This window comes from Canis lupus, chromosome 28, assembly GCF_048164855.1.
Source record: "Canis lupus baileyi chromosome 28, mCanLup2.hap1, whole genome shotgun sequence".
NCBI classification, from domain to species: domain Eukaryota; kingdom Metazoa; phylum Chordata; class Mammalia; order Carnivora; family Canidae; genus Canis; species Canis lupus.
The window spans coordinates 19,204,657-19,222,949 of NC_132865.1; the positions used below are offsets into that span (position 1 = coordinate 19,204,657).

General features: G+C 40.8%; 1 protein-coding gene across 5 annotated transcripts in view; it reads left to right on the top strand.

Moving 5' to 3' along the window:
• JPH1 (junctophilin 1) overlaps positions 1 to 18,293 on the top strand; it is an 83,963-nt gene that overhangs the window by 51,026 nt on the left and 14,644 nt on the right. For all 5 annotated transcript variants that reach the window (XM_072804182.1, XM_072804184.1, XM_072804186.1 and 2 more), the window contains exon 3: positions 8,870 to 8,988. In XM_072804182.1, the coding sequence (XP_072660283.1) occupies positions 8,870 to 8,988 (119 nt within the window). The remainder of the gene's footprint in view (positions 1 to 8,869; positions 8,989 to 18,293) is intronic.

The following is an 18,293-nucleotide window of genomic DNA, read 5'->3' on the forward strand; positions in this document are numbered from 1 at the left end:
GGATTTTTGTTAAAAGCTGGCAAGACAGACACAGAGGCTGCCCTCAATGTTTCAAAGTTCTGATAATCCTTCCCTTAAAATGTCTGTGTGTTGTTCCTTCCAACTCTTGCCCTTGTTAGATACTTAACGTGCCCTGGCTTGGACTAGCACAGCAGCTGCTCATCTGAGAGTCTAGCCTTTGGTCTTTTCTCCTCACTTCGTCAGAATACATAGGATGATCCATACTTACACATCAAGTGATATCAAGTCGAAGGTATTTTTTATTTTTACTTGTAAAATATACATGCAAATACATACAATAAATTGTAAAATATACACGTAAAATATATGTGCAATCTACCGTCCTAACCATTTGTAAGTGTGCATACAGTTCAGTAGTGTTTAGTACATTCACGTTGTTGTGCAACCAATCTTGAGAACTTTCTTAGTTTGCAAAACTAACACCTGTACCTGTTAAAGGACAACTCCTCATTCCCCTTGCTTTAGAACCCTTGGCAGCTACCCTTCTATTTTCTGTCTTTATGAACTTGACTTTTCTAGGGACTTCATATGAACAAAATCATTGGATGTTTGTCCTTTTGTGACTGGCTCTCTTCACTTAGCATGGTGCCCTCAAGGTCCATCCATGGTTCATAGCAGGTGTCAGAATCTCCTTCTCTTTTACAGTTGACTAATATTCTCTGTATGTGTACACCACACTTGGCCTATCCATTCATCTGTTGATGGACACCAAAGGGTTTCCCCATTTGGCCGTTGTGAATAATGCTTCTGTGAGCATGGGAGCACAGACACATCTTTGAGACCCTGTTCTCAATTCTTGTGACTGTATACCCTCAGGTAATTGGTGGATCATATAGTAATTCTATTTTTAATTTTTTGAGGAACCACCATACTATTTTCCACGGCAGCTATGCCATTTTACACTCCATCCATGCACAAGGCTTAAATTTTTTCACATCCTTACCAACACTTGTTTCCTTTTTTTTTTTTTATAGTAGTCATCCTAATGAGTATGAGGTAGTATCTCAATGTGATTTTCATGTGTATTTCTGTTATAATTAGTGATGTTGAGCATCTTTTCATGAGCTTGTTGACACTTTGTAGATCTTCTTTGCAGAAATGTCTATTCAAGTTTTTTGCCTTCTTTTTATATATTATTTAAATTCAGTTTGCCAACATATAGTATAATACTCAGTACTCATCCCATCAAATGCCCTCCTTAATGTCCATCACCCAGTTATCCCATCCCCCTACTGTTCCTCCCTTTCTGCAACCCTTTGTTTGTTTCCTAGAGTTAGGAGTCTCTCATGGTTTGCCTTCCTCTCTGATTTTTCCCCACTCAGTTTCCCTCCTTTCCCTTATGGTCCCTTTCACTATTTCTTATATTCCACATTATCAGTGAAACCATATGATAATTGTTTTTCTCCAATTGACTTATTTCACTCAGCATAATACCCTCCAGTTCCATCCATGTCAATGTAAATGGTAGGTATTCATCCTTTCTGATGGCTGTATCTTTTTTTTTTTAAGACTTTATTTGAGAGAGAGAGCGTGTGTGAGAGAGCATGAGGAGGGAGAGTGGGAGAGGAAGGCAGAGGAAGGAGGAGAAGCAGACTCTCCCATGCGTGGGGAGTCCAGTGTGGGGCTCAATCCCAGGATTCCAGGATTATGACCTGAGCAGAAGGCAGATGCTTAACCAGCTGAACCACCCAGGAGCCCCTGCCCTTTTTTTAGTTGAGGTGGGGTTTTTTTGTTTTTTGTTGTTGTTATTGTTCTTGTTCTTGTTGTTGTTGTTTTGTTTTTTTGTCATTGAGTTGAAGGAGTTCTCACATAGTCTAGATACTGACCCATTATCAGATAAATGATCAGCAAATATTATTTCCCATTCAGTGAGTTGCAGGTGATTATATTTTAAAGAGAAGTTTTAGTCTAATTTAGTGATAATGTTTTTGAACTTTAGAATGACCCTCAATTTAAAAGGACATTTTCTATAAATCATTTGAAGAGTAAAACATGTCTTAAATGTTTCTTTTTTACGTCAGATTTTTCTCAGTGCATAAATTACATGGGAAGGTCAATTTTAAATAAATGTTATAAAACTCAGAATAAAGTAGAAGATATCCAGTTATTTGGCCTTTCTTCCAACAGAGGATTACAAATGTGCTTTTGACCTGGCTCTCCAGAGAATATAGCCTTTAAGCTTATTAAATTTGATCAAATATTATGGAATAAAATCTGTAAAGTACCTAAGAATGAGGACTTATTTTTCAAGCTTGAAAATGGATATAGAAAAAAATCCTGTGAAGGAAGTTGAATAATAAATAGGTTCTGCTGTCTCTAAGTTATGACCTATGTTCCTAAGCTTTAGCATATTGCGAGGGGCTACAGTTTGGAAAACTTAGTGTAACAAGAGCTTATTGATCTGGTGATTTTTTTTTCAATATCCAGTTTCCAAAAAGGATTTGCAGGGCATTATGATTCACATACATAATAGCATTCCTGACATTAGAGAATGTTAAAGCCATGTAGTGAGAGTACATAACCATACACATAGATTAAGGTTAATTTTACTTCCAGATTCCTAGTAGCCTTAACAAAAAGGGAGAATACATTATGTAGTGCTCATTGTATGATACAAGGAGGCACACAGATTTATCATCGGAGGCTATTTTTTCCTGGCACAAACTTTAAGAGGAATGTGTCACCAAGATCTTTATAAACCTAACAATGTCACACATAGTGGATGGCATTTTACAAAAATACATATAAACATTCTTCATATGAATTTTGGTTCCTCCCATCTGCCTTTGATAAAAAGCCAAGGGTATGATATGATTCTACAAAGGGATTTCGGTGATAGCTAATGTAATGTGGTTTGACTTTTGATCTCATGGACCAGAATCATCTGTGGCCTAGACTGGACTCAGCCTCATCTTTGGCTAGTAATGCTTTCAAAGCCAGCATATTATCACACCTCTGTAAAAGTTTGGGCCCTTGCAAGATCAAATACCAAACTTCAATGGGGATATAACGCCCCTTAGTTTATATTTTATAACTCTATATCACTTTTTGAAAAGAAAGACATGAACTCCTGCCCGGTGAAAGAGACAACTCTTTGTTGATGATGTAACTTGTTTCTAACCAGGACCTAAGAATCCTGTCTTGAAGTTACTGTTCCAGGTCTTGTCTTTAAAAAAAAAAAAAACAAGAAGGTAACTGAGGGAGAAAATGAACACTGAAGAACTAATAAAATGGTAAAGACTGGACCCATAACAAGTAGTCTTCCCAAACCACGTTTACTGAAAATAGATATTTAACAGAATGTAACATGTACCCATTTTCCAGACTAAAATCTTCATCTGCTATGTCAGGCACCAGAAGATTGGAAGTTAGAAGTCAAGCCCAACATATAAGAGCCCTGCCTGTACCTCCACAGGAGGAGCATGTGCTGAGCCTTGCTGGGCTGGGTCTTATCAGAGAACCAAATCAAGATCAAAAGAGCAGTTTCTTCCGGGTACAGTAACTCAGAAATCATGCCTCTGTTTTTTCAGCCAAGATCTGTGCAGCCTCCCCTCTCTTGTTCCTGTCAAGAGTATTCCTCACACAACAGACTGATTTCTTCTTTTTTTTCTTTTTGTTTTTCTTTTTGTTTTTGTTTTTTTTTTTAACTGATTTCTTCTTAAAAAGGACTACAACTGTAGGCACAAGAGAATTGGCTTTCACAGATCTGGGTGTCAACATAAACGGGTAGGGTCACAGTCCAAAAGGAAGGCTAACAAGTCCTATTTCTTTCATGTCCTTATCATGGTGCCTTAGCGCAGGGAAGAATGTTAGCTATCGTCATATGTTTTCAGGAGAACCAGAAGGGAAACGGAAGTGAAGATAGAAACAGGGACTTCAGATCTGCCTTTGCAGTCACCCTGGTGAGAGAGGGTGGCGGTGTGACCAGGGCAGGCACAGCAACGACAACAAGAACTGGCAGGTTTGAGGATATGTTTGGAGGTAGTGCCAACTGGATTTGCTGACCGTGGCTGTGGCGTATGGCAGAAAGGGAGGCATCAAGGATGACTAAAGAGTTTAGACTTGAGGAACTGGAAGATGGGGTTGCCATCCCCTGAGATTTGGATCCTTAGGTACAATTGAGATTATTTTTAAATTTTCCTAATAATCTCCTTTAAATATTTCGACATCAAAGCAAATCATGAATACAGCCCCTGAACCAAATAGATCATCAGCTCTGCTGTCAAATTTTAAATCATATCAGTAAACTTAGATTTAATATAACAAATTTTAAAAAGACATCAAACATCAAAATCCACATTTTTTTTTAAAGGAGTTTATTGTTGGGAAGAAAACACATAAAAAGCAGAAATAGCAAAATTTGTTAATATTATATACAGTTTTGTCTTTAGCAGATTTCTTGTCCATTCTAAATTAAAATCTTCATCAGCTACGTCAGTGAATAGATGAGTAAAAGATTGAAGTTAGAGGGTCCGGGGTGGCTCGGTCGATTAAGCATCTGACTCTTGATTTTAGCTCAGGTCATGCTCTCCAGGTCATGAGATTGAGATTGAGCCCTGCCTTGGGCTCCACACTCAGCAGGGAGTCTGCTTGTCCCTCTCCCTCTACTCCCTACCCCCTTCATTCACTCACTCTCAAATAAAATCTGTAAAAAAAAAAAAAAAAAAAAGATTAAAGTTAGAAGTTGAGACAGACAGCTTAAAGTCCAGTTTGTTACCTTAGCAGGAATATATACCAGGCATGTTTGGTATATTGTTGATAGACTTTTTTCATAAAAGCATTCCTAGGTTTAAGAAAAATCTGGAAAGCCAGACTATTTTCTTCTGGGTAAGATGACTTGAGAGTTCATGAAAAACTATTTCAGTTGTTAAAGAAAAAAAAATTGGATAGTCATCATCAAATTACTGATTGAAAAAATAGCTTGAAATTCAGTTGTTGTGTACAGAGGATGCCTCACATCCAGAAATTCTACATTTACTGTTTTGGCTGTTCACAAATGACCTTCCCAGGAGAACCAAGGTCCAGGGGGGACTCACCCAGCTGCTTGTGTGAGCTTAGCCAGCCCCTCAGGTCTTCCTGCCCCTTCACCTATACATAGTAACTCTCTACAAGCTAAAATGGGTTTATTTGGGGGGAAAAAAATATGGCCCTAATGGAAAGTTGCTTTTTACTTACTTTTTACTGCATTTTATGGGAGAAAGTGTATGTGATAATGGTATTTGGAGATTTGTGAGGGCCTGACCCCTTATGGATATTGGCAGTGTGTTGAATACATGCGAGATTTTTTGGGCAAGCATGATCCGTGTGTGTGTGTGTGTGTGTGTGTGTGTGTGTGTGTGTGTGTGTGTGTTTTCTATGTGACCAGCTACACAGCAGGGCATCATCTACTTTGCATCGTTGCAGCTGCCCAGCCTGAACCCGCCTCCCTCCCCGCCTCCAGGCCCATGAACAATGGCATGTCTTACCACTTGGCTGAATGAAGGGGTCGTGTGTTGAGCTCTGGAACTGAGCCTGGGATTTGAACACATGAATTCACTAACATGAGCCATTATTGAGCCCAGATTTTTTTCCCCAGGCAAATCTAGACTTGTCAGTGGCCTAGCCACACAAAGCTAGCAGAGACAGCTGATTCAGATGGGTTCCTGTTCTCTTCTACTTCCTGTCATTGGATTTAGGGCTACCAGTAGCTCTCGTGCAGACCTTTCGTTTCAGGTTTGAATGTGGTTTTGACTCATCTTACCAACTGTGCAACAGCATTGACACAGGGAGGGGCTCTAGATGGAACGGTCCCCATCCCTGTTTGGTCTTACCGGAAAGAGCAAGTAGAAAAGGAAAGGGGTTAGGGCTTTACTGACACTGTGCCTCCAAGATATATTTGCAGAAAGGTTAAGCCCATATTTGTTTATTCTCCAGTTTAGCATATCATAAGAAGTGGTGGAGATAAATGTTATCATTTTATTTGTGTATGTGGTGGTGTGTTTTGATATTATCAGAATAAACTGTACTTAGTTTTACAAATTTTTCACTGAAGGGCTAGCAGATTTTGTTATAAGGCAGCATAACTGTTCTCTTACGGCTTCATTAATTATGATGCCTAGACATAATTAGGCTCTATCTAAAAATAGCAGAGAAGATGGAAAATAATTCTGGGGGAAAGAGTTGAGATTCTGAGAAACTGTGAAAGAACATAAAAGAGGGCATCCATGGATTCTCAGGAGGAGCACAAGGGCTACAGTGTTATCCATCCTCAGTGACGGCTCCCGTGAGGGTGTTAGGATGCTCTTACCCTCTTGACTCTGTTTCCGTTTCATGGTACCTTATAATCTGAAACATCCTCTGTGATTCAGAAGTAACAGTTTCGATGATTGAAAGTAGATCCATTCATTTTTAAATAATGGACTTTAGAGTAGTTTTGTGTGTGTACAGCGTTCTCATATATACCTCCTCTCCCCCACACTGTTCCCCCTATTACTAGCATCTTGCACTGGTGGGTAAAGCTGATGAGCCAGTATTGACACTATAGTGTAAACTAAAGACCACAGTTGACATGAGGGCTCACTCTTTGTGCAGTGCTGTTTAGTGGGTTTTGACACGTGCATAGTGTTGTGGAGCCCCCAGTACAGTATCAAAAAGAGTAGTGTTGCTCTTTCTCCTGCACTCCACCTGTTCATCCCTCCCCTACTTTTACTCTGAACCGTTAGCAACCACCAATCTTTTTACTGGCTCAATAGTTTTGTCAATCCACTCATTTTTTTAAAGATTTTATTTATTTATTCATGAGAAACACAGAGGCAGAGACATAGGCAAAGGGAGAAGTAGACTCCTCACAGGCAGCCCAATGCAGGACTTGATCCCAGGACCCCAGGATCACGCGCTGAGCCAAAGGTGGATGCTCAACTGCTCAGCCACACGGGTACCCCTGTCAATCCATTCATTTTTAAGTAACTACCCAGATGTTCCTGAGGACACATCATTGACTCCTTTATTCATAAAATGAACCCTCAGTCGATACCATGTGCCAGGTTGTGTCATACACATTGGGAATATAGCAGAGGACCAGCAATGCAAAATCCCAGTCTTCATAAAGCTTACATTTTAGTACTTCCAGCCTTCCATCTTGGCTAGGTCCTAAGGGGGAGTGAAGGATCCCATGAAGACACAGAATGAGAGGAGGTAGTTGGAGAATTTGGGAACAGGACCTCCTGCCCATTAGCCCCCACCTCAGTCTCAGGGCAGACCCCAACTTCCCTGCTTCCTTCCTGCAGCTAGTCCCAGGAATTCCATCTGCTGACCTCTTCCACCTGCCACCTGCCTTTTCTCTCCTAAGAACTGCTGGGGCACAATGTTGCTTCTCAACTTTTTCTCTCCTGTTGTTTCTCTCTTTCCTTTTTCTTCTTTAAGATTTTTTATTTATTTATTTATTTATTTATTTATTTATTTATTTATTTATTTATTTATTTGACACACAGAGTGTGCACAAGCAGGCTCTCTGCTAAGCATGGAACCCAGTGCAGGGCTGAATCCCAGGACCCTGGGCTCATGACCTGAGCCAAATGCAGACACTTAACTGACTGAGCCACCCAGGTGCCCCCATCTCCTGCTGTTTCCAAAATAAGTGCAGGCACCTTTCAGACTTTCATTAAGCTTTTATTATAGTTACTTAAAGCCCTGCCTGGTGCTAATAAAATTAGAATAGAAAGTTAGCAAAACTAGAAGAAATAGATGCCCATGATTATCATCTAAATACTGACCGGACAAGGTGTTCTTTGGAAGTGGATGACCTAGAGTTCTCTGTCTTACCCACTGAATCCTCTCTTCTTGGGCACGTGGACATCAGTTCTCCTGTGTTGCCATAAACAGCCCCCTTCTCTAAACCTACTGCCTTCTCCCTCACCCTAGTCCTCTGGAAAGACAGGAGGTTTCATGACTGAGGATGGGCCAGAGGGCAGGTGGAAGATTGAGAGACTTCTGTTTCCTCTTTCCAACCTCGGCCTCCTTGTTTCACAAGAATTAATTGATCAATTAAATGGGCTTCTTAGAACCTCCTGAGCATATTCTTAAGTGCAGACCTGGTGCTCTGCTTCTACAGGCTGGCGAGAGCCTGTTGTGTGTGTCTCTTCCCAACTGCACGTCCAGTGACATCACACTGGTCACTTGAATTGGTCATAGAGGGAGTATTTAACCATGGAAATCAATGCTACTTTCTTTTCCAGAGTTACTTTTTTCCAGCATTCTATGGGGCAGACCCTCTTGGTCAAATTTTTTTTTTTTTAAGATTTTATGTATTTATTCATGAGAGACAGAGAGGGAGAGAGAGGCAGAGACACAGGCAGAGGGAGAAGCAGGCTCCTTGCAGGGAGCCTGACCTGGGACTCGATCCCAGATCTCCAGGATCACACCCTGGGCTGAAGGCGGCGCTAAACCACGAGCCACCCAGGGATCCCCTTGATCAAATTCTTATATAGATTCTGCCGCAGGAAATAAATTCGTGAACACTGTATTCCCAAGCTCTACCTCTACTCTCCATGGTTGGCGGGGGGAGCTGCCAGCCAAAGGCAGCAGGAGCTTCAACCCATGAGTTTTGAAAACCAGGCTTTGCATCAAGCTGCGCAGAACTTGCTCACCCTTTTCGTTTCCCTTGAAAGGAGGACTGAGGCATTATACAGGTGGTTCCACCCATGTTGTCTTCATCGATGGCTCACAACAATGTGACCATAAAACTTGCAGGGGAGGCGCCGGGCCATGACCACAGTGAGCGTGGCTCTTCCCCAGGCCGCAGACCGTGTGCTTGTCCACGTGTCATGAACAAGGCACCCCCCTTGCTGACTCCCCTTTCTGCCCTGTGTAGGACTGCACACGCAAGAGCCAAAGCTGACGCCGCCGACCAGGCTGCCCAGGCTGCCCGCCAGGAGTGTGACATCGCAAGAGCTGTGGCCAGGGAGCTGTCGCCTGACTTCTACCAGCCAGGTGAGACCGTTGCCCACTGATGGGAGAACTAGGAGTTGGACCTTCGGTTTCCTTTCTTTTTTTTTTCCTTTTCCTTAAAGGTCTGTGAATACCAGCAATACTACAAAACAAGTAGGTATAAAAAGTGCTAAGTATTTGAAGTCTGAGTGTTAGTGCTGGAGATTTGGTTTATTCCCCAGTGTCTCTCCCTTCCTGCCTCCTGACTCCCAGCAACAAACTTTGAGCTGATGGCATCAAATGAGATGGGAATCCCAAAGAAGTACCTGATTCTAAGAAATGGCATTAGCGTGTTAGTGACTGTCGTGGATGTCGTCACAAACATTCCAAATTCAGAGGCAGGTATAACAATACCGTTAGCGGTAGTAAGAGATGAACCAATAACTATTGTGACTATTTTTTTTAATATTTCTAAACTGAATTTCAAAGGACTGTGGTTAGGTAGGGACATACACACTTAAAGGCAGACTAATATGCATATATTAACAGGAAAATCCAAGTCATGGTAGAAGAAATTAAAATAACAACCTCAAAAAAAAAAAATCAGTCTCAGTCCAGATCATCTACCTCTCAAATGTAATAAAGTAACAATACACAAATATTTGCAGTAGGTTTAAATATTTAACTCACTTCCTAGTGGTTTCTTAGTAGATTGTTTCCATCCCTCTCTATAATACTCTAGCCGCTTTTTTATTTATGTTTCTTCATTGTTTTAGAAACATCTCCCTAGTGATTGAGGGATCAACAGATTTCTAAATGAAGGGATCAAAATAAATGCTCTATGAGTTTCTACATGCCAAAATTTGTATTTTCTTGGTAAAGAATTTTTCCACATTGGTTTCTATGAACTCAAGCTGGAAAATTAGCACCCTGTACAACAACAAAGGTGTTCAATCCATGTTTGGTTCCAGTAAACGTAATATAATCCTGGAACCCACCAAATGAACTAGGCAGGTCAAAGTGAACAGTATAACAAGATCCATACAAAAGCTAGAAACTTGGCTGTAATAAAGGATGGATGAATGAGAAGGTAAAGGACATGGTGATTTTTTTTTCTCCTACAAAGAGTGAAGACAGTAAAAGTCTAGGGGGAAAAGACTCCATTTTTACATGAGAGAGACTAAAAAGGACTCATTCTATTTGTTGCTGAGTGATAGAGCTGTCAGAGGGACTTCTGTAATAGTTCAACTCCAGGGAGACAACCATGGTAATGGGTGTTTTCTTTAACGTACCTCTTTTTTAAGCCTCTGGATGAGACTTCAATCATTTAATGTATATGTATATAATTAAGAAAGGGGAACCCTCCATTCTTTGCAGTGACCTCTGCTAGGAATAAACTATTTCCTGGTGTGACATGAACTCACACTTCTCTGATGCCTAAGTATATTATTGGTCACTACCTGTTGGTGTGACAGCTGCAGATAGAGTGCAGCCACCCAAGAGGTACTGTCCTGTTCCCTCCCCAATGGCACTACCGCTGGGAAGCAGCTCAGTACTCAGGAGATTGGTGCTGCTCCATGAAGTAGTCCTAGGCTTGAGCCTCTCTGAAAGCAAACAAACTTAGTATTGTTGTCTGCGGATGGTAATTTCTAGGTTCTGTTGCTAATTCTCTTGGGGGATAGGGTCCCTATAGATTTCTATTAGGTGTTACCAAGAGGTAAATGATACCGAAGGTCATCTCAGTTTCCCAGACTAAGTGGTTTTAAAAGCTTTTTATGGCCTAAAAGCATTTGAGGGAAGAAAATATTGTGGGAAACTGTAATTCCACCCTCTTCGCTAACATACCAGCTTCATACAAGCAAGTTGTCCATCAGTAATGAATACATCACAGTAGTGCGAGTTGACAACGGGTCTATTTAAGACAAGGGCTGAGGGGAAGGCTGCAGTCCCCTTTGACCCACAGCCAACTCTTCCCTCAGCAACTGGACAGAAAGCCTTTTCTGTACTAAGTATTATTGATCTTCTCAAGGGAGCATAACTCAAGCTTTCCACTCTGCATTTATAGGGTGATCAAATCAGACATTTCTAAAAGGGCTTTCAAGTACTTTTTTAAAATCAGGCTTCTCATTTAATTTATGTATCTTAGATATAAATATTTCCATTGTTTGAAATGCATTTGTCGTGCATAGAAGTTGTTGGCCCTGGGATAAAGGAGGTCTGCTCTACCTTACATTTTGAACGCTTTTTCCCAACGTTGGCAATATTTTCAGATATTTGCCATTAGTTAAATCTAATCTTGCTTTTAGTTCAAAACTGCATTATTCTACAGTTCAGTTAAAAACTAAGGAAAAAATAGACCCATGGGGGATGGTCACCCAAAGGGTTAAGTTCTAACAAATAATAAAAAGCATACAAGTGGAGGTATATGAGTGTATATGTAGATAATTACACATATACACACAAAGAAACCTTACTCGTCATGTGTACAAGTGGCACAGTAAGTCATCCCCCAAGAACTTAGATTTGACCTTTCCCTTTGAGAGTTAAATTTTCAAATGACCCGGGATCCTGCACAAAGATATATAGTGATCATAAGAAATAGCACAGGTATATTACAGCAAGATTTCCTTGTAACCTGATTGAGTGTATTAAAACATCTAAACAATTGGTCACCCAAAGTAGTATAGGAAAAAAAAAAAAAGCCACAGAGGCAAAAGTTGGCAGCACCCATCCAGACACCGTCCAGAGGAGAGAGAAGCCGAGGCCAAAATCTCAGAGTATTGCATTTGAATTGGCAAGGACGTTGGTGTTATGGGGAAGGATGCAGGGAACTGCAGCCAACCGTGGATGGCTTTATTGGCAAGATCATCCAACTGAGGAAATGGATGCATCAGGCTAGCTCAGCCTCATGCCTGTCGATATTTGATTCATCTCATGCTTCTTGTCCTGATTCCATGCTCACCGTAACCTTCTGATGTGGGATTGAGCTGCTCACGGAGGTCTACCAACAGGAACAGCATGCACTGGTGCTTTTGGCGCGAGTCCCCTGGCCTAGGCGATGTTTACAGAGCTCATTGTCAACTAACAAATTGACCTTCTGGTGTTTTACATCAGTCTTGTGAGCTCTGCTGATGTGAGTCTGCCCCCAAGGGATGGCTCTGCTTCAAAGTGCTGATGAAATCAGGTTTCTAAGCCAGGAAAGCTGAGATGAGATTTTGGCCCATCACTGAGGAAGCAGAGGAGAGGCTGATTGGGAAACTGTATGGCTCTTTGTCGTGCTCTTCCAGTCTCCTTCCCATCAAGGGACTGACTTTGTTTTTAATTTCAAGGGGTATTAAACGGGTGCAAAACTTTTCTATTTATCAGCTATGGGAGAGACTGGGTGAGAAAAGACTGAAAAGTACTGTCCCAGGATGTGGTATAAGCATATTTACCTTGGCCCTCTTAGGAGACAACTAGCCCACTTCCTGAGGCAACATCCTCAGCAAGTGAGCACTCTTCTCTTCCTATGTTTAAATGTGTGTATTAGTTAACTCAGCTGCTATAACGAAAGAAAGTACTACAGACAGGGTGGCGTAAGCAATCGAAAGTTATTTCTCAGAGTTCTGGAGGCTGAAAATCTGGAGATTAGAGTGCCAGTATTGTTGGGTTCTGGGAGAGAGCCATCTTCCCAGCTTGGTGATGGCCTTCTCCCTGGGTCCTCACGTACCTTCCGTGGGTGTATGTGTATGGTTAGAGACAGAGAGAGAGAGAGAGAGAGAGAGAACTCTGGTGTCTCTTCCTCTTTCTAAAGGTAAGGGCACAAACGCTGTCATGAGGGTCTCACTTTCATAACCTGATCTAAACCTACTTACCTCCTGAAGCCCCCACTTCTAAATATGAACACTCTAGGTGTTTAGAGCTTCAGCATACGTATTTGGGGGAGACACATTTAGTCCATAATAGCGTGTACGTGCACACACATAATTCTCTGTACATTACTTAAAGTGAAATATTTAGGCTATTATGGGCCAGTGTTAACTAAGCTCACATTTCTGGTATGAATTAGAAATCTTTAGAGATCAGAGCATATTTTCATTATATAATGGTCCGTGCTTATCATTAGTATGTAGTATTTTGGAATAAGGGAAGTATCCTGGAACAGATGACTTCTAAACCCACTCTCCAAAACCCAAAACTCAGAATCAGTTTTTTCATGGAAAAAGGGAAAGGGAATAATCCACTAGTTGACATGAAATTAATAATTCATGAGCTTGCTGGTTATTCCTACCACTTACCTCATTTCTGTATATTCAGCTCCACAAATGTGTGCCGAGTGCCAGCCTGGCGCAAGGCACAAGAATGGATGTCCCACAGCGTGCAGACAAGAGCGCTGTGGCTGTGCTCATGGAAGTGGCAGTATTTTTATAGATGGGACTCCTCAAGGCCTGTAGGAAAGGGGCATTCTTTCCACATAGAATATGAAAGTAATCGTGCTACTGGACATACAACCTTTTCAGAATCTCTCAGTGTGATCCTCTTGTACTGATTGGCAGTCTCCATAGAAAATATCTCATTTCTATTTAATGAATTCTGATGTTACTACAAAGCATTTGCGATCAGCCCTGCCCTTGTAGGCATTTGTTCCGGGGAATCTTCACGGTGCTCCTTCTGCCCATAGGCAGCCCACCGAGGCTCACCTCTGAGGAACGACTTGCATGCCCTGCTGTTACCATCTGCCGTACCCTCCGTTCAGAGCCTTCCCGCCAACTGTAGCAAGGAACCTTTCAGTGCTCAGTGGTGGGGCATGTCAGTGAGCAGGTGACTTGCATCTGACTTCTTCCTACTATGAATCCCCAAGGGAAGAAGTCGCTTAAGATTCACAGATGTGGCCTGTAAAGATAGAGGAAAAATGCTTACGGTGACGGCTCTCAACATACATGGTCATGTTGCTCCCTGGCAGTCACCTGACTGGTCTCTTTAATGAACTGCTGCATCTCATCAGTTTCATGCTGCTGGCATGGCACTGCTGACACACATTACTACACAGAACAAGGAGCAAACACGACATGTGCCTTCCACGAAGATAGTCCAGGAAAAACTTCTGTCCTCTGCATTATATGTCTTATTCAAGAAGCATTTCATCTTACTCTGGAAAATCTAACTGTATATCCTCCCTTAGCTGGCCAGTCCCCACGTGACTGCCCCATGTTGGAACCATTGCCCGCTGGAGTTAGGCCCACCTCTAGACAACATTTTTTATTTTTTGCAGGCTTTTAAATGGCTATATTGGGTACATTAGAATCACCTGGAGCATGTGTTAGACATTAAGACTTGGCACTTATTCGAGGTCTCTGCGACTTGCACCCCAGCTGCCTTTGATGGACAGCAAAAATGGAGCCACTGCTTCAGAGTACATTTATTTTCTTATCTAGCCATTTATTAATGGACAGTAAAGCTGAGAAATTTAATGTGGAAGGAAGTCCAAGAATGTATGTCCAAGATTCTAGTAAATTCTTTTTATTGAGGAGTACTTGATGTCCAATGTCTCCGGTATACAGTATTGTGATTTGACAATTCTGTGCATTATGCAATGCTCACCTTAGGTGCAGTTACCATCCCCTTCACCTATTTTGCCAACCCCCTTTTTCCCTCTGGCAACCTCCAATTTTCTGTATTTATGAATCTGTTTCTGGGGGGTTTTTAGTTGTTCGTTTGTTTTGTTGTTTAGATTCCACATGTAAGTGAAATCATGCAGTATTTGTCTTTCCAAATCTGACTTATTTCACCTGGCATAATACTCATTAGGTCTGTCCATTGTCACAAATGGCAAGGTCTCATTTTTTTATGGCTGAGTAATACTCCAGTATATGTGTGTGTGTGTGTGTGTGTGTGTGTGTGTGGCATGTGCTTACCACATATTCTTTATTCATATGTAAATGGACACTTGGGTTGCTTCCACATCTTGTCTATTATAAATGCTGCAATAAATATAAGGGTGCACATATCTTTGAATTAGTGTTTGTTTTCTTGTGGTAAATACTCGGCAGTGGAATTACTGTAATGTATGGTATTTCCATTTTTAATTTTTTGAGGAACCTCTGTAGTGTTCTCCACAGTAGCTGAGCCAATTTGCATTTCCACCAAAATAGTGCACTTGGGTTCCCTTTTCGTCACACCTTCAACATTTATTATTTCTGATCTTTTTGATAACATAACTAACCTATTCTGACCGGTGTAAGGCGATACCTCATTGTGGTTTTAATTTGTATTTCCTTGGTCATGAGTGATGCTGAGGATCTTCTCAGGTATCTCTTGGCTATCTGTATATATTCTTTGGAAAAATGTTTGTTTAGGTCCTCTGACATTTTTTTAATCAGATTATTTGAGGTTTTGGTGTTGAGTTGTATAAGTTCTTTATATATTTTTTGATACCCCTCATCAGACATATCATTTGCAAATCTCTTCTTCCAGTTAGTAGGTTGCCTTTTCATTTCCTTCTCTGTGCAAAAGCTTTTTATTTTGATGTAGTCTCAATTGTTTAATTTTGCTTTTGTTTTCCTTGCCTGAGGAGACATATCTAGAAAAATTTTGCTACGGCCAATGCCCAAGAGATTATTGCCAGTTTTAGTAGTTTTAGGTTTTCAGGCCTGATGATTAGGCCTTTGATCCATTTTGAGTTTATTTTCATGTATGGTGTAAGATAGTGGTCCAGTTCCCCAGCCATTTATTAAAAAGGGACTGTCTTTTCCTTATTATATATTCTTGCCTCCTTTGCCATAGATTGACCATATAAGCATGAGTTTAATTCTGGGCTCTCTGTTCTGTCCCACTGATCTATGTGTCTGTTTTTGTGCCAGTACCATACTGATTTTGCTTACTATAGCTTTGTAGTATGGCTTGAAATCTAGATTGTGATACCTCCAGTTTTTTTGTTCTTTTTCAAGATTGCATTAGCCATTTGAAGCTTTTGCAATTCCAACAAATTTTAAGACTATTCTGATTCTGTGAAAAATACTATTGGTGTTTTGATAGGGATCCATAGATTGCTTTGAGTAGTAGGGACACTTTAATGATACTAATTCTTCCAATCCATGAGCATGGAACATCTTTACATTTGTGTCATCTTTGTGTCTTTCATCAGTGTCTTTCTTACAGTCTTACAGTCTTCAGAATACAAGTCATCTCCTTGGTTAATTCCTGGGTATTTTATATTTGGTGCAGTTGTTTTCTTAAGTTCTCTTTCTGCTACCTCATTATTAGTGTTTAGAAAAACAACAGATTTCTGTATATTAATTTTGTATTCTGCAACTTTACTGAATTCATTTACTCATTCTGATAGTTTTTTGGTGGAGTATTTAGGGTTTTCTGTGTATATGGTATAGTATCGTGTTATCTGCAAATATTGACAGTTTACTACTTCTTTACAAATTTGGATAAATCCTAAATTTGTAAGCTGCACCGTTATGGTCTCACATTTTCAAAATGAAGCACGTGGGCTTTATGACAGCTTTATTTCTCATGGTTCAGTGACTGTCTTTTCCTCACAACTTTAAGAATGTATAACCAATCATGTTTGTCAGAGTCCATTTTCCCCTGCTCTTTTCTGTCCTGGTAATTAAGTTAAATATTAGCTTTTAATGTGCCTTTATCTTTAGATTAGCAAAAATAACTTTTGTTCCTACCCCTTAGATTGAAGGCATTAAAAGTATGTTGTAATTTCTGTATTCCAATAATGCTGTAAAATTGAATAGCAGTGAAGTACAAATAAAATCAACCAACTCTGGTGAAATTTTGGCTAGAAGGGTTAAAAGAAGAAATACATAAAGAACACACTGCATCAGACTCTATCAGGTATTAGCCCTTATCACAGGAGAGGTGGAGAGATTTTGTAATAAATAAATAAATAGGGGGATCCCTGGGTGGCACAGCGGTTTGGCGCCTGCCTTTGGCCCAGGGCGCGATCCTGGAGACCCGGGATCGAATCCCACATCGGGCTCCCGGTGCATGGAGCCTGCTTCTCCCTCTGCCTGTGTCTCTGCCTCTCTCTCTCTCACTGTGTGCCTATCATAAATAAATAAAAAAAAAAAATTTAAATAAATAAATAAATAAATAAATAAATAAATAAATAAATAAATGTGCCATGGAATCATGAGGTTCTTTTCCATGAAAGACCCGTATAAATGACCTTAATGGGCTTTTTAATTTTTTTTTATTATTTATGATAGTCACACAGAGAGGGGGGTGGGCAGAGACATAGGCAGAGGCAGAAGCAGGCTCCATGCACCGGAAGCCCGACATGGGATTCGATCCCGGGTCTCCAGGATCGCACCCTGGGCCAAAGGCAGGCGCTAAACCGCTGCGCCACCCAGGGATCCCCTTAATGGGCTTTTTAAAGGAGGGGCACATCTGTTGATGAAAGAACACCACTTTCTGGTGCTGCTGCTACTTCTTTCTCTTGGTGGTATGTGCAGGTCCCAGCATCAAGAGAGAATTTAGAAACAGGAAAATAGTCACCTTTTGAAGGATTCTCAGATGCCCCTTTTTCTTCAGTGCACTGAGATACCTTTCTCTAGGCCAAGAATTTATACTTTCAAAGAAAATTGCCAAATTTGGGGGAGCTTACCAAGTTTAGAAAGGAAATCACAATTGTTGACACATGATCTTATCCTATTTGGATGAAAAATGGGATAATACTGTTTGTTATGTTTGGGGCCCTGAATATAACGTATAATTGTGGGTCTTTGGGAATTCTCATTTTTCTGTTTAAAGTATTACATTATACATTGCATCATATTTTATTTTAAGGATGCGCAGGAGCTGTGTGACTTTTTGGTTTTCAGCTACTATAGCTGTTTTCACATTGGTCAATTGACATGATGCCTGCTTCCTAAGATTTTGGTGAAGCTTTAAATTGGAAAATACCTTATCTAAATAGCAGTCTCAGAACAATAAAAACTACTCAGAACACCAGAGAAGAGCAATCGAAAGTATAAGTAGGCCATGTGTATTTTAACGATTAAGGATGATCGTTCTTCAGCTTCTCTGTAAATCTTCTGAGTTTGGGTTGAAGAGTAGGAGTAGGGGGCAGGGAGGAAAGTGAACAGATGCCAGTTTCTGTAAACAAATTGGTGGGGTGGTTTCTCCTTGTATACTTAAGGATGATATTGTTGGCTCCTGCCCATTTGCAGAGAATAGGGCCACCTGTACTGTATGACCTTGACTTCACCTCGTGAGATGAAAGTGGCTGATAGGTTGAGCAGTGGCCATAAGAAGTATGTGATCTGCTCATAGGGGAGTTGCTGAGAGGTGAAGTGCCTACAGGGAAGGTGCTGCCTTGGAGTGCTGTCTTGGACAGCCCCAGGGTTTCCACTGCCTGGACCACTGAC